Below are 15594 nucleotides of genomic sequence, written 5' to 3' on the forward strand. Positions count from 1 at the left end.
GTGCACAAATTTTACACAACCACTGTCACAATCCCCACATACAGTACAGCAGCAGCTTCTAATTCATGTCTATGGACCACTGTACACAGCAGCTGTGGGTTTTACTTCATCATTAAGATGTTAACTAAGAAAAAAAGTAAAATAATATAAAGGAAAGAATTTTATTCTGCAATTTGTAAATAATGTACGAAAAATACTTCTTCAAGGACCAATCCTCTAAAAAAAATGTCTTAGATTATTTCTGGGAGCAAACATGCACTTTATCTACTTTTTTCATAAATTATTGCATCCCCCAGTGACAGTCTCCTAGCATTTAACCCTTGCAGTGTTGCAATATTGTCTTGTTGATGAAAAAGGACAGAACCACTGGGAACATCTTTTGTCCCCTGATCACAAACAATAGCTGTGATTGGCAGTTGTGTAGGGGCAGTGGGAAGGGCTTACTGAAGTCTGGAAGTATATGAGGCTGAGGTTTAACAGGTCAAGCTGAAAAACTTTAAAGGGACATCTCTCAACTGTAATAGCTCTTGCGGAACAACAGCAGGAACAGATAAAGTGATGGAGAGCAGATTGCTGTGCTGGGAACCCGAGAAAGAGCTCAGAGCACAGGCTGATCCTGTCCTTTTGCAGAGCAGGGTCCTGGAGAGGCTGCTTACAGCTCAAGAGAGATACACCCCATCCCCAACATACTTCCAGTGTGTACAGAGAGAAATGCATCCCTACATGAGGAAAATGCTGACCAGCTGGATGCTGGAGGTAAGACAACCAAAGTTTTTTTTCAGCCAAACTTTTTTGGAGCATTTGTTCGATTTTCTAATGGATAGAGGAGTCAAAATGGCATTCGTTTTCAACTGTAACGATGAAAAAATTCAAATATGGATATAGTAAATTTAAATTTAGTTAATGGAAAAGGGACACTTCTCTTTAAAAATATTTTACAACTTATATGCTGTACATACATTAAAGTGGTATTAAACTCAAAAACAAGAATATAATACATTGCTGCTTTTTTCCTTTATAGTTGATTATTATTGAGTGTGGAACATATGTATTAATTTTTCTGTACATTTTAAAGGAAGCCTGTTCTGAAGGAGATATGGAGGCTTCCTAACCTTTTCAAAATGCCAATTGCCCGACTGCCATCCAGACAGTTCTGCTTCAGTATTTTGAATTAATTTTCATTTTTCTCTGATATTCCTGTGTATGCATGAAAATTCCTGATCTGTATATTTGCTCCAAGTTAGGAAATCTGGGGCTGAATAGTCTGTGCATTTTGCAAGGGAATTTCAGGTACTGAAAAAATCACTTTCCAAAGAATACTTAATCACTTGGGATGAGAATAAAAAACAGTATTTTTGCTTGCACATGATTGCATGATGAAAGTCAGCAAAGCATCACCTTATTCATTAAGCTAAGGGTAAATTCCCTTACAAAGTGATCAGCCCATTTGCCTTTAGTAAATCAAACCCAGAAAGTACAATAGATCGGCATAACAGCAGGGCAATTTCAGGAACAATGGCAGCCCAAGTTAATCTACTTTAAGAGTACATGTAAAATTAAAATATGGTCCCTGCCATTGCTGACTTATTTTTAAAAGGGAGGGATCCAAGGCTGTCATCTTCATCCTGATTTCAGTACTTACTGAGTCACTGACCTGGAACAAGCATATATGATGAATGTTCATACTTTTCAGAGATTCCAGATTAGTAATTCACTAGACAATGAAGCCAAGGTCAAGGTGGAAACCCCCAGAGCATGCACCTTTAAGAGAGAAGAAAGTCTGCAATGACATTTGTCATATTACTATTCTCACACAATTTTAAACAATTATTTTTACCTCATATATATGTGGTAATTTTTTGCATTGTACCAGGTCTGTGAACATCAGAGGTGTGGAGAACAGGTGTTCCCCTTGGCTGTAAATTGCTTGGACCGGTTCCTGTCTCTGGTGCCTGTAGAAAAGAGGCGACTTCAGCTCCTGGGGGCAACTTGTCTTCTGCTTGCTTCGAAACTGAAGGAGTCCCAAGTAATAACCACCGAGAGCCTGTGCATGTATTCCGACTACTCCTTCACTGTCACAGAGCTGCGGGTAAGTACCAGTTAAAGACTGATTCATGGACCAGTACCCAGCACAATTTATTTTTGCATTGCATTTAGATGACTGAGGCATTTCAGGTCTACAGCGGTGGAATTATTCCTATTTTAAACAAAATACTTCAAAATAAAGAATAGTAATAAATAGAGGTGAGGTTGGAGTTCACAGCTACCATGAGTTCACAGCAAATCATGCATGGTCAGGGACCCAGTGAATTATTGATGTGACTATAATGCACTGACTGGCCTTTGAACTTTGGTCAGCTGGCTTAGAAGGGCTAATAAGGTTTTTTTTGGATAAGCCCTTTGCTATAAAAGGGTGGGTTACCAACAGCCATAGTGACAATATGCTTTAGCTGTGATAGGGAATGCTGACATACTGAACAGGAGGAGATTAGTGTAGGGCTTGTAGGCACTGGCAGGCCTGTAAAAGTAGATGTAAACGCTTACGGTATGGCATGTCGGAAGAAGGATGCTCACCACTGCCCCCTGGGATACTGGGCATTACATTAACTATATGTAAAAGTTAAATAATCAATTACACATCCAAAATATGGATAATTGTACTTTTACATAACACTGCATACAGCTAAAAATGTATTTAAATCCAATAGCAAAAGTGCAATTAATTACCAGTAATTAAATGCGATGGCCCTATTAGTTTGTTTTTAGTTGTTTCCTTTATTTTTACCTATTTATCTGGCCAGTAAGTATGTTATCTTTCAACTTCCACTTACGACCAAGCTGTTCAGCAAAAGTGTCAGTTACAGGGCTGAGGGAAACCATTTAACACCGACAAGGGAACTTACATTGGTCAGCTTTTATTCATTTATGTAAAAGCTTTATCCCAAAAGGAAAAAACTGTTGTTGTAACTGCTTAAAAATGTTAGCTGGAGTTAGGTTTTAATTTTATAGTCAAGTCCATCTAAATTTTTTTTTTTTTTTTTTTTTTCAATCAAAACATTTTTTTATTTTAGAAAATGATTCTCATTATACATATCATTTTTTGCATTTTGTTCAATAAAACATTACACATAGTATATACATGCCTATTCCTGCACTCATGCACTATTCTATGTCATTCTTGTGCATTTACTTCTATATCATATCACTCTATCTTCTTTTCCCTTTTCCCTCCCTTCCCCCCCCCCAATCACATCCATCACCTGTGTCTCCTAATATTTATTCACTGCATTCGTTTTTCCCTTTCTTCCCCCACCGATGGTCTCTCCTATCTAAATATTCAACCTTTACTCCTTCAGGCCATTCTTTTCCTCTCCTCTCTGCCCTTCCCTCTCCTACACCTCCCCCATGGCTCTACATCTGAAGTCTTTCCACTACCAGTTGATGTGGTGCTAAATCCGCATCCCCCAACCATGATTGCCATATAGTGTCAAATTTACCCTTTTCTCTCCTACGACTATACGTCAATCGCTCTCTAGGAAGCAGAGAATTTACATAAGAGATCCACTGCTTCCCCATGGGTAACGCTGGTGCCATCCAGTATTTTGCAATGAGTTTTCTGGCGAGGTACATCAATCTAGTTAGCATGTAGTACATTCCTCTTGGGAACATTTCTGCATCTATGGCTCCAAGCAGGTACACTACCGGGTTTAGGGGGATAGGAACTTGCGCTAGTCTAGTAATACACTGGGAGACTTCTTCCCAATACCTGTGTAGTTTTGGACACCTCCAAATTAGGTGTATAATGTCCCCCTTATATATACTACATTTAGGGCACAGAGGGGAATCTCTTCCTCCCTATTTATATAGCTGCACTGGTGTTCTATAAGCCCTATGCAAAATAAATAATTGTGACAATCTAAAGTCCATCTAAATTTACAAGTGCATCTAACACTATCCTCTTCCCAGATTGACAATGCTGCTGTCCATGGGGGTTTCCGTTTTTCCTCCAGTGGAGTGGAGACACCCCAAGACAGAAAGTGTTACTGGTCTGATAACTAGGTGAAAATAAAGGGAAAAAACCTGTATAAATAATCTAATGTAGCCACCACATTTACATGTTTGTAAACTGGAAAAAGCCGAAGGTGCAAAACAGTAATAAAAAGCGAGAGTTTCATACGTTTGTTCTGAAATGATCTTCCCTTGTCTAGTCAATGGAACTGCTGGTCCTGAACAAGCTTAAATGGGACATAGAAGCAGTGACACCGAGAGACTTTCTTCCGTATTTCCTGGCACTGCTGAGGCTTCCGGCAGAGAAACTGCAGCAAGTCAGGAAGCACGCAGAGACCTTCATTGCACTGTGCACCACAGGTGAGTACCCAAAATGTAACCCAATAATCAGTGTCTTTTGTCATATTACACCTCTTTGCTCTCTTTGCATTTTCATGCATATAGTTTATACTATAGACTAAATTGTCAGTATTTCCTTTTTCTATACTTGTTCCATAGAACAGGTTTAGAAGAGTGCCAGGTTTAGAAGTAAATCACAACACAGGGTGAATATTAAGAGGTTTATTGAAGCACTTAGTTCACAGGTAAAAATATGTTGTGTTTTGGGGATCTGCCTCCCCCTTCATCAGGGGGCAACCTAGGAAAGGGGAGGCAATACCCCCCAAAAATATATTGGATTTTTACCTGTGACTAAGTGCTTCAATAAACCTCCTAATATTCAACCTCTGTTGTGGCATACTTCTAAAACTGGTGCTCCTCCAAACTTGCTCTATATCTTCAAAAGGACCTTCTCATGGTTGCTTCCAGAGAGGCAGCAGCCAGTGATCTAAGCCAGTCTCTCTGACACCATACCCCTAATAGCCCCTGAACCCTCTAAAGGTTCAACCAGCCATGATTTCCTTCACTGGACAGGCAACCTAACACAGATGCAGCGCTGTCTCACACACACATTTGAATACTTGTTTCATGTCAGAAACTCAGAAATCAAAGCACTAGCATGTCAGCCAGGAAATAGTATTCTGAAAAGAGGGATCAGCATTGCCATTTCTCATACTTTTCCATTGGTGTAATCTAAAAGTTCAGCGAAAAAAGCTGAGAGTTAAAGTTACAGGCACAGTGGCTTCTAATCATTCCAGGAATGCTCAGGTCCTTCACTGATCATTTTTTAATTTAATTTAGGGTGTGCATTTAATGGACGGTTTATATATAGAAATAAAGCCACTGATGGGCTTTCAAGAGTTTCAAACTCTGCTATTCTTTCCTTGGAAATTCATTTATTTTGTATCTATAGGGAAGGGCGGGGGATCAGGGAACTAATTTATATTGTAAAGTGCTGCACAAACCGTTGGTGCTACATAAATCCTGTATAATAATAATAATAATAATAATAATAATAACTAATTTGCAAAGTTTTTGCTATAGCTTCCAACAGATAGAGGGGATGGTTCAATTAGCTTGCATCTAACTGTTGTATAATATTCTTAAAAAGTTCATATAACAGATAAATATTTTTGAGCTGAAAAGTCTCATAAATTGGATTTTGTACAGTTTAACCTTTTTTATATATGAGATCCATTACCAGCTGTCCTATTTTTTATTAATTATTATTTGGTGATCTTTTACTAACATGCCTATTGTCTTTGCTTTTCAGACTGTACTTTTATTGCACTACCTCCTTCTCTGGTAGCTGCAGCTAGTTTAGCAGCTGCTGTGAACGGGCTTAGGCCAGAAAAATTGGGGATAGCTTATTCTAGTTTGGCAATTACAAACTACCTTGCTCAAGCCATCCACTGTGACCCGGTAAGATTTTCCCTATTAACTTTTTGTCAGAAATATTTTGCTATAGCTATATCTTTTATATTTCTGATGGATAAATTACATCTTCCATTGCTTTCCAGCTTTGTATATTTGTTATAGAGTATAGCTGAGAGATCTGTGAATTGAGTTTGTTGTCAAAACCACTTGGCACCTAGGGAGCCCCCAAATCCTTGGAACATACTTTAAGGGTCACCTGTTTGAAGCCCGTTCTGTGAAAATAGTGAGACCTTTGCACAGATTTACCCACAGTGTCTGCCTTTTAATTAAGACTAGTGTGCCTACCAGAATTTGCATACCCAAGGACCTAAGGCACTGTGCTATATTCATAGGAATAGGATGCTACCCAGTGACCTTGAAAGAGAGAAGGAGAATTTGCATACCGCATTTCCTGATGTGGAAAAGGTTCAAGGCAGGTACTGTATGCATACATACTTGTATGCAGTGGTCAGGACTGGCTAGCAGCAGGCAGAGGTAGAGTCTGCTATCCAAGCAGGGGTCAGGGAAGATGACAAACAGCAGTGTATCCATTATCTAGACAAGGTTCATGACAGGCATTAATCAGCGAGTAATCAGTATCCAGGCAAAGGGTAAGGACAGACAACTATCAAAATGGTAATCCATTATCCAGGCTAGAAGCCAGTAGGGGTAGAATCTAGAGACAATACAAGACTGACAGGGACTATCAAGGCAAAGCAAGAAAACAGGAGCCAGACAGCAAACACTATAAGAGCCCTGAGCTTGTGACGTTTACACTAAGCACCACGGTAACACCAGTGTATGGACAGAGAGGAGGCTAGGCAGATATAGTCAACCTGCTACCTAGCAACAAGGATGCTCTCTGAGGAGAGTACCTTTGCCAGACAGTGAGAGAGAGGGCATGGCCAGCAGTACAGAGACCCACCAGCCAGAGATGGAAGCGTGGCCATGTGGCATGTGCTACAAGGAGAGAAACTGGGGGAGTGGCAGCTGCAGGGTGTCTGGCATTGGCACTTCTAACATATAGATCTGTGAATGCTCAGGTTTATTTCCCAGACAGACTTCCTGCCATGTGACAGCCAAATGTCAGCCCCCACTGTCTTTTGAAGCACCCGTATCTAACTGTTTAACAACAGAGACGTGGTAAAGCTAAAGCTAAGGATACCTCCAAGTTTTTGCTTTGGGGAGCTCAGAGGAGACTTTGGGGTGAATGGGCCCTTAGAAACTAAAACAATTCAGAGTTGTTATCTTTGATGTTCTTTGAGAATGAATCACATTACACTGCATGCAACTAGAGAGGTCCATAGACTTTAATATCCATAGCCCAGGCACAGGTGCACTTTAACAAACCTAAACAAAAAACCTCTGTGTGGAATGAATGTGGAATTTCACTCGATGGGTGGTAGTTGGTGGTAACAGAAATACACAGAGATCCATAGTTCCACTTAAAACTGGCCTCTCCTGCACATGGACAACCTGGATATCAGTCATCACAATCTGTCTCCACTCTTCATTGAAAATAGGAAAAAGTTTCAGCCAAACTCCAATTAGGTCTTCCTCTATCGTTTAGGACTTACACTGTCCTTGTGAGCAAGCCAGGAGTGGTGAAAGGCATTAAAGGAAGACTGGTTTTGAGTTGAAGACATCACTGTATACAGCAGTGGTGGCTGCACCATTAGGGTCGCCGCCCCCCTAATCCATGTGCCCAGCCCCTAATCTACATGCAGGGTGCCGTATGCATGGATTTTAGGACTCCCGGCAAATCGGGTCTCAGGACCTACTTCCTGTTTGGCCATGAGGAGAAGCAATGGCCCCTCAGCAAGCTGTAGCAAGGAGCAGCATCGGCCTCCTAAGACTGATCGCCGCCTTCCCGGTTCCATAGAGCTGCCCGGAAGGGAAGAGACGGAGCGGACGGATGCAGAAATTGCCCTGATTGCAGATAGGAGAATGAGCGGGAGCCGGTGCGGGGAGCAGTGTGAGTACCAAGGCCCGGCCTGTCCCCGTAGGGGGGGGGGGCAATATGTGCAAGTGAGAGGAGCAGGTTTGATTGCCGCCCCCCCAAAAAAATATATTAAACTCCAGCTGCCACTGGTATACAGACAATTCACTGATTATTAAAAAGACTCCAAGAAGAGCTAATTGGAGTGCGGCTGAAGTTTTTTCCTATTTTCAAAGATAGTGGGTGGTATTTGATTACTTGTCCCTGGAGAAGTCCAAGGGGGTGGACCCCATTGTACAGGGTCCCAAGAGTGACAACAATACTATCTTTAAGGTTTATGTCCATCATTACCATTAGAGCAGTAAAGGTTGTTTTCACAGGTTTCCTTTAAGGTACATACAAGGTTTGTTTATCACATTTCTAACATTTTTTTTTATTGTCTGTGATCATAGAATATCCTGAGCATGTGTCAAGAACAAATTGAAGCATCCCTAGAGTCCAATCTCCAACAAGTTGAAAGAAACCAAGTACCAATCCCCAAGACTGTGGAGGAAATTGAACGGGCCAGTACCCCCACAGACGTTTTAGACTTTGACTTATAAACTGTTTAAAATGCTTCATCAGCCCAAAAGCTTTTATAATTTATGTGAAGATTTCTTAAAATTACCCAAAAAGGGGGTTCCCCACGTCTGTGTTAATCACAGATTTCCAACCACTTACTGACGCATGTTATTAATGATCTCCTTCTTGAAATGCAAGTTGTATGGTTTTCATTCTGATTAATCAATTTCAGTACTTTAATTTACTGGCTCTGAATTCACTGACACTGAATATGTATGGCAATACAAAATTCTGTTTTTTTCCAACTTCCATTTGCTGCATCCCAGTTACAGGTCTGTGACTCAGAAGCATATAAAACAGACATGGCCAGGCAACTGGTATTTGTGGCAGGAGATCAACAATGTCAGGTGTGTCTCATGACAGGTGCACATTGAACGTTACCAATACAGTTATACGTGAGCTAGTAATACATCCAAGTATCATTTTAGCTGTCCAAAAGTGTAAAGTCCACTGAGTGTGACATTCTGAATTTAAATCAAAAACTATAAAGCCAGATTTTGCAAAGATGCTTCTGAGTAGGACTACAGCCCCTTGTCACATGAATCTGTAGGTGAGAGAGGCTGTAGTGGGCTCAAATAAAGGGTTGGACTTGAAAGAATGAACACTAAACAATACTGGCATCTGCAGGGATTTAGCTAACTGATCAGACAGATGTCACTTTGCAAGTTAGACCTGATAGAAGTGTACATCTAGGATAGTCTTGTGATGGGACCCCATTATTTTACAAGGTATCCTTTACAAAGCACTTTTTATAGACACAATGGTAGCTACATAATAGGTGCATTAACACAAATAGCATGTGATGCTTTGAAATAATTATTTAAATGGAAGAAATGGGCAGGAACAAGTGGAACCAAGATCAACAGTAATATGTTTGTTGTGATTTATTTATTTTATTTAATATTTATTTGTTATTATTGGTATTTTAATTTAAGCTGTTGAATATTATTTTGTCTTTGTTTTGTTTTTGTTATTCAAGGTGTTAAATGATTTTGAGTTGAAGTGGTACTGCACAAAATAAAATGTGTGAGCAAAATATGCTATTATAACAAAAAAACTGTTCTGTTTAAACGTTGATGACAACCTGACTTGGTCTTTCAGACACTAGTGCACAATTCAAGCTACAGGTCTATGGTACCCGGTTGGTCAGCAGATTTACCATATGAATGGCATAGTAACTCAACTGTAGTCTAACTTGTTAATCACTAAGCTGCGCTAAATATTTCATTGGCTATATTATTGACAGTCAAGATCAAATTTAGATTGATCCATATACTGTACATTTTAAACATGCAGTATATGCAAAATTCAGAATTTGTGAATTCTATTTGTATTTATTTATTTATAATGCCCTCTCCAAAGACCCAAACAGGTTGTAGGTAGGTATATTTGTATTATATTTGTATTATACCTATTTATTGCTAATTTTTTCTCAGCCAGACTCTGTCTTTGTAGTAAACAACAATTTTAAAGGCCTAGAGTAAAATGAATATAAGGCTATGTACACTGAAGTGCTAAAAAGTGTTTTAAGTGTTTATGCATCCCATTTACATAGTATAACCGTAAAAACATTTTAAAAATTGCAGCTTACTATTTATATCCAGAAACTCTAAAAAAAATCCAAATTGGTTCTGTGCATGAAGTCACACAGATGTTGGCAATCAGTGTGAATGGTGTGCAAAAGGAAAATATATATTTTTTTGGTATGCTGTGTGAATGGGGACATATAACCAACATGAAAAGTGGTTTTCTCACATTTCAGTGCAAAAGTGTACCTAAATACCAGGAAATGCATGTTTGGAAAGGGTGCTTGCCTTCAGCACTCATAATACCGTATACAGCTTTAATTTATAGCTTGCAAGTGGACAAAACCATTGTGGTTGATTGTTAAAATATTCTTTTGGGTTTCTGTAGTATATGCTTTTGTCATATGTGTTGGTTATTATTTGAAGTGATCATCTATTTATTTTAATCATTTTCTATTTTATGTTTCTATTTTTTTTTTATTTTGGTTTGTTTAGCAATTGCGCTATGGAAAAAGGTTCTACTCCTGCTGTAATGAATCTGATGTATTTTGCACTTTATAGGAGGAATTGTTCTCTTTAGACTTTTTTTTTATTTGTGATTACGTGTATGAACTGTTTGTTAATAAATTGTTGAAAAAAGATGCTTTTTTTTTAAATATAAGGGAAATTTTTTTCGTTAACCTTTTTTCTTAGTATAGATCTATGTTTGTTCTGAGCATGTTTGAAGCCATTTACATTTGACTGGCTCACTACTAAACAAGTATGCATACATACTTAGCATACACCACATATACTTCTAGCTGAGTTCTTTGCTAAATCAAATTTATCAATATCCTTTGATTAACCTGTTTAACCGCTTGCCGACCAGCTCACGCCAATATACGTCGGCAGAAGGGCACGTACAGGCATATTAACATACCTGTATGTTGCCCTTTAAGAAGCGGCTTGCGGGCACGCGCGCACCGCTGCCACGATCTCCGTGAGTGTGATCGTGGGTCCTGCGGACTCGATGTCCGTAGGGATACCCGCGATCATCTCACGGAGAGGAAGAACGGGGAAATGCTGATGTAAACAAGCATTTCCCTGTTCTGCCTAGTGACACTGACACTGATCACAGCTTTCTCTAATCAAGAGCGGTGATCAGTGTCGTGTCACACATAGCCCACCCCCCCACAGTTAGAATCACTCCCTAGGACACATTTAACCCCTACAGCGCCCCTAGTGGTTGACCCCTTCACTGCCAGTCACATTTATACAGTAATCAATGCATTTTTAATCACACTGATTGCTGTATAAATGTGAATGGTCCCAAAATAGCGCCAAAAGTGTCCGATCTGTCCGCCATAATGTCACAGTCAGGATATAAATCGCTGATCGCCGCCATTACTAGTAAAAAAAAAAAAATATTAATAATAATGCAATAAAACTATCCCCTATTTTGTAGACGCTATAACTTTTGCACAAACCAATCAATAAACGCTTATTGCGATTTTTTTTTTACCAAAAATATGTAGAAGAATACGTGTTGGCCTAAACTGAGGAAAACATTTTTTTTATATATTTTTTGGGGATATTTATTATAGCAAAAAGTAAAAAATAAAGTGTTTTTTTCAAAATTGTCACTATATTTTTGTTTAAAGCGCAAAAAATAAAAACCGCAGAGGTGATCAAAATACCACCAAAAGAAAGCTCTATTTGTGGTGAAAAAAGGACGTCAATTTTGTTTGGGAGCCACCTCGCACACACGGCCGCGCAATTGTCAGTTAAAGCGACGCAGTGCCAAATCGCACTGCTCTGGTCTTTGGCCAGCCAAATGGTCTAGGGCTGACGAGGTTAAAGATAAACTCCAGACAGATATAAAAACACCTCCATCTGACCTGTTATATGGTCTATTAAACTATTAAAGGAAACCTTGAGGCTGGGTTCACATCTATGCAAATTTGATGCGAGTTTCCCTGCATCTAATTCGCATGACAGGAGATTGTGACGGCTCTCTATGGAGTCGGTTTGCATATCTCCATTTCAGCCGCGGAGCAGCTTGCACAGGAATGCTGTGCATCTTTGGCTCCATTTCAGGGCTGAATTCAGACAAAGATTCGGCCCTGATTCGTCACTGAAATGGAGAACAGGTACGCACTGGACCCCTGCTGTGAGCCGCATCCATCGGAGGTGTGAACCCAGCCTTACAGAAATGAGTCTTGATGCTGAGACTCAGACCCTGAACACTAATACCCTGTACACACGGTCGGACTTTCCGACGGAAATTCCGACCGTATGTGGGCTCCATAGGACTTTCTCCATCGGAATTTCCGACACACAAAGTTTGAGAGCTTTAGAACCCCATTGAAGTCTATGGGACGCGAACGTTCGAAATCAAAAGTGCTAAATTTAAAGGCTAATTTGCATGGTATTGTCCTAAAAAGGGTTTGAGTACCCGGGTCCTGCTCCAGGGGACATGTATCAATGCAAAAAAAGTTTTAAAAACAGACGTTTTTTTCGGGAGCAGTGATTTTATGAAGCTTAAAGTGAAAAAAAAGTGAAATATTCCTTTAAATATCGTACCTGGGGGGTGTCTATAGTATGCCTGTAAAGTGGCGCGTGTTTCCCGTGCTTAGAACAGTCCCTGCAAAAAATGACATTTTTAAAGGTATAAAAGTGATTTAACCATTTCAATACAGGGCACTTAGACACCTTCCTGCCCAGACCAATTTTCAGCTTTCAGCGCTGTCGCAGTTTGAATGACAATTGCGCGATCATACAACACTGTACCCAAACTAAATTTTTATCATTTTGTTCCCACAAATAGACCTTTCTTTTGGTGGTATTTGATCACCTCTGCGGTTTTTATTTTTTGCTAAACAAATAAAAAAAGACCGAAAATTTTGAAAAAAATAAAAGTTTTGCTTTTGTTTCTGTTAAAAAAAATTGTAAATAAGTAAGTTTTCTCTTTCACTGATGGGCACTAATAAGGCGGAACTTACAGGCACTGATATGGCGGCACCGATGAGGTGGCACCAATGAGTGGGCACTGACGGGCACTGACGATGGGCACTGATATGCAGCACTGATGGGCACTGATAGGCGGCACTGATGGGTGGCACTCTAATGCAGCACTGATGGGCATTGATAGGTGGCACTGATGGGCACTGATGGGTGGCACCGGGAGGCACTGGTTGGCACTGATGGGCACTGATAGGCGACACTGATGGGCAATGAAAGGCGGCACTGCTGGGCACTGCTGGGCAATGATAGGGTGGCGCTGATAGGCGGCACTGCTGGGCACTGATAGGCGGCACTGCTGGGCACTGATGGGCACTGATACGTGGCACTGATGGGCACTGATACGCGGCACTGATATGAGGCACTGGCAGTGGTAGGCATTGAAGTGGGCACTGATTGGCAGCTACCTGGGCACAGATTGGCAGCTGCCTGGGCACACAGTGGCATTTCCCTGGGGGTCTAGGGGCATACCTGGTGGTCCAGTGTGGATGGCTTCCCTGGTGGTCCTGGGTGGCTTCCCTGGTGGTCCTGGGTAGGATCCGAGGGGGGGCTGTGCTGATAAACAATCAGCACCGACCCCCCCTGTCAGGAGAGCAGCCGATCGGCTCTCCTCTACTTACGTCTGTCAGACGCAAGTGAGGAAAAGCCGATCACCGGCTCTTTCTATTTACATTGTGATCAGCCGTGATTGGACACGGCTGATCACGTGGTAAAGAGTCTCCGTCAGAGACTCTTTACCTAGATCGGTGTTGCAGGGTGTCAGGCTGACACCCCGCAGCAACGATCGCCGCGATGCATGCCCCCGGGGGCGCGCAGCGGCTCGATATTCCTGATCACGTCATGTGACATCCGGTCAGGAATATCAAACCACTTTGCCACCGTCATTTGGTAATAGGGCGGGCGGCAAGTGGTTAAAACTGCTTGCGGCTTTATTGAATTTGTCGGGTCCCGGCATTAAGGATGAAAATCAGTGAGACAAATGATATGGGAACCCCCCTGTCCATTACCAGGCCCTTTGGGTCTTGTATGGATATTAAGAGGAACCCCACACCCAAATTAAAAAAAGGAAAAGCGTGGGGCCCCCAGGCCCTATATACTCTGAACAGCAGTATACAGGCGGTGCACACAAGACAGGGACTGTAGGTTTGTTGTTAAGTAGAATCTGTTTGTAATTTTGAACTGGTACATTTTTAAAGTGTAACTCCAGCCAAAAAATCTATTTTTAAGCTTTTTGGAAAACATAGGGAAGGGTGATCACCCCTGTGACATTTGTTTTGCTGTCTGTGCACCTCTTCAGAAGATTTCACCTCACTTTCTGTCCCAATGACAAATGTTTTTTGACAATTTGGGGTTGTTAGTTAAACAAGGATTGGTGATAAAGCATCAGTGGAGAGGAGACACGTTTTTCCCATATTAACTCTTACAGGAGAGAATTTCCCTTCCTAGGGGTAGATTTCATCTCACTTCCTGTTGTCTCCTTCCGTTTGCAAGTAGGAGTAATTTGTAAGTTGGATGTTTGAAAGTAGGGGCCTGCCCTATATACTCCGCAGAAATTGCGGCCTTAGGTGTTGGTGTTGCCACAACACTGTAAGCCCTCACAGTTACTCTTGGTGGGCGCAGGAACGGGCTCTGCTGTGAAATATTAGATCAAGAATTGTAATTACATGCACCTGTTGAACAGGGGCAGAAAAATTGGGCCTTTGGTGGTGGTGGTGCTGGTGCCACAACACTAAGTCCTCACAGTTACTCTTGGTGGGCACAGAAATGGGCCCTGCTGTGAAATATTAGATCAAGAATTGTAATTACATGCACCTGTTGAACAGGGGCAGAAAAATTGGGCCTTTGGTGGTGGTGGTGGTGGTGTTGCCACAACACTAAGTCCTCACAGTTACTCTTGGTGGGAGCTGGAATGGGCCCTGCTGTGAAATATTAGATCAAGAATTGTAATTACATGCACCTGTTGAACAGGGGCAGAAAAATTGGGCCTTTGGTGGTGGTGGTGCTGGTGCCACAACACTGTAAGTCCTCACAGTTACTCTTGGTGAGTGCAGAAACGGGCCCTGCTGTGAAATATTAGATCAAGAATTGTAATTACATGTCCCTGTTGAACAGGGGCAGAAAAATTGGGCCTTAGGCACTGGTGCCACAACACTGCAACCCCTCACAGATACTTTAGTTGGAGCGCAGGAATGAGCCCTGCTGCAAAGTATTGCATCAAACATTGTAATTACACACCCCTGTTAAACAGGGGCTGAAAAATTGGGCCTTAGGCACTGGTGCTGGTGCCATAACACTGAAACCCCTCACAGATACTCTAGTTGAGTGCAGCAACGAACCCTCCTTGCAAAATATTGCATCAAAAATTGAAATTACATGCCCCTGTTAAACAGGGGCTGAAAAATTGGGCCTTAGCCACTGGTGGCGGCGCCCAGAACCAAAAATATTCTTACAAGCTATCAGCATGATCATTGAGGAGGAAGAGGATAGACACTCAGCATAACAGGATAGTTACTTAGCATCAGCATAGGCAGTCTTGAAGAGATCTGACATTTCAAAAAAAATTATTCGGTTACATCAGCATCAGGTGCTTGGTAGCTGGTGGTGATCCAAGACTGATTCATTTTTATGAAGGTCAGTTGATCGACCGAGTCGGTGGACAGGTGCACCCTGTGATCAGTTACAAAGCCTCCAGCAGCACTGAATGTG

General features: G+C 41.3%; 1 protein-coding gene across 1 annotated transcript; it reads left to right on the forward strand.

Moving 5' to 3' along the window:
* The first annotated feature begins 558 nt into the window (after positions 1–558).
* LOC141110037 (G1/S-specific cyclin-D1-like) lies at positions 559–8343 on the forward strand. Its single transcript, XM_073601280.1, has 5 exons — positions 559–756; positions 1874–2089; positions 4209–4368; positions 5660–5808; positions 8194–8343. The coding sequence occupies exons 1-5, from the start codon at positions 559–561 to the stop codon at positions 8341–8343; spliced, it is 873 nt and encodes a 290-aa protein (XP_073457381.1).
* The last annotated feature ends 7251 nt before the right edge of the window (positions 8344–15594 follow it).

The sequence above is a fragment of the Aquarana catesbeiana genome, linkage group LG10 (assembly GCF_042186555.1).
Source record: "Aquarana catesbeiana isolate 2022-GZ linkage group LG10, ASM4218655v1, whole genome shotgun sequence".
Classification (NCBI taxonomy): domain Eukaryota; kingdom Metazoa; phylum Chordata; class Amphibia; order Anura; family Ranidae; genus Aquarana; species Aquarana catesbeiana.

Coding starts and splice junctions, on each gene's coding strand:
- LOC141110037 (XM_073601280.1), top strand. CDS start 559: ATGGAGAGCAGATTGCTGTGCTGGGAACCCGAGAAAGAGCTCAGAGCA. Junction 757..1,873: donor TGACCAGCTGGATGCTGGAG/GTAAGACAACCA, acceptor GCATTGTACCAG/GTCTGTGAACATCAGAGGTG. Junction 5,809..8,193: donor AAGCCATCCACTGTGACCCG/GTAAGATTTTCC, acceptor CTGTGATCATAG/AATATCCTGAGCATGTGTCA.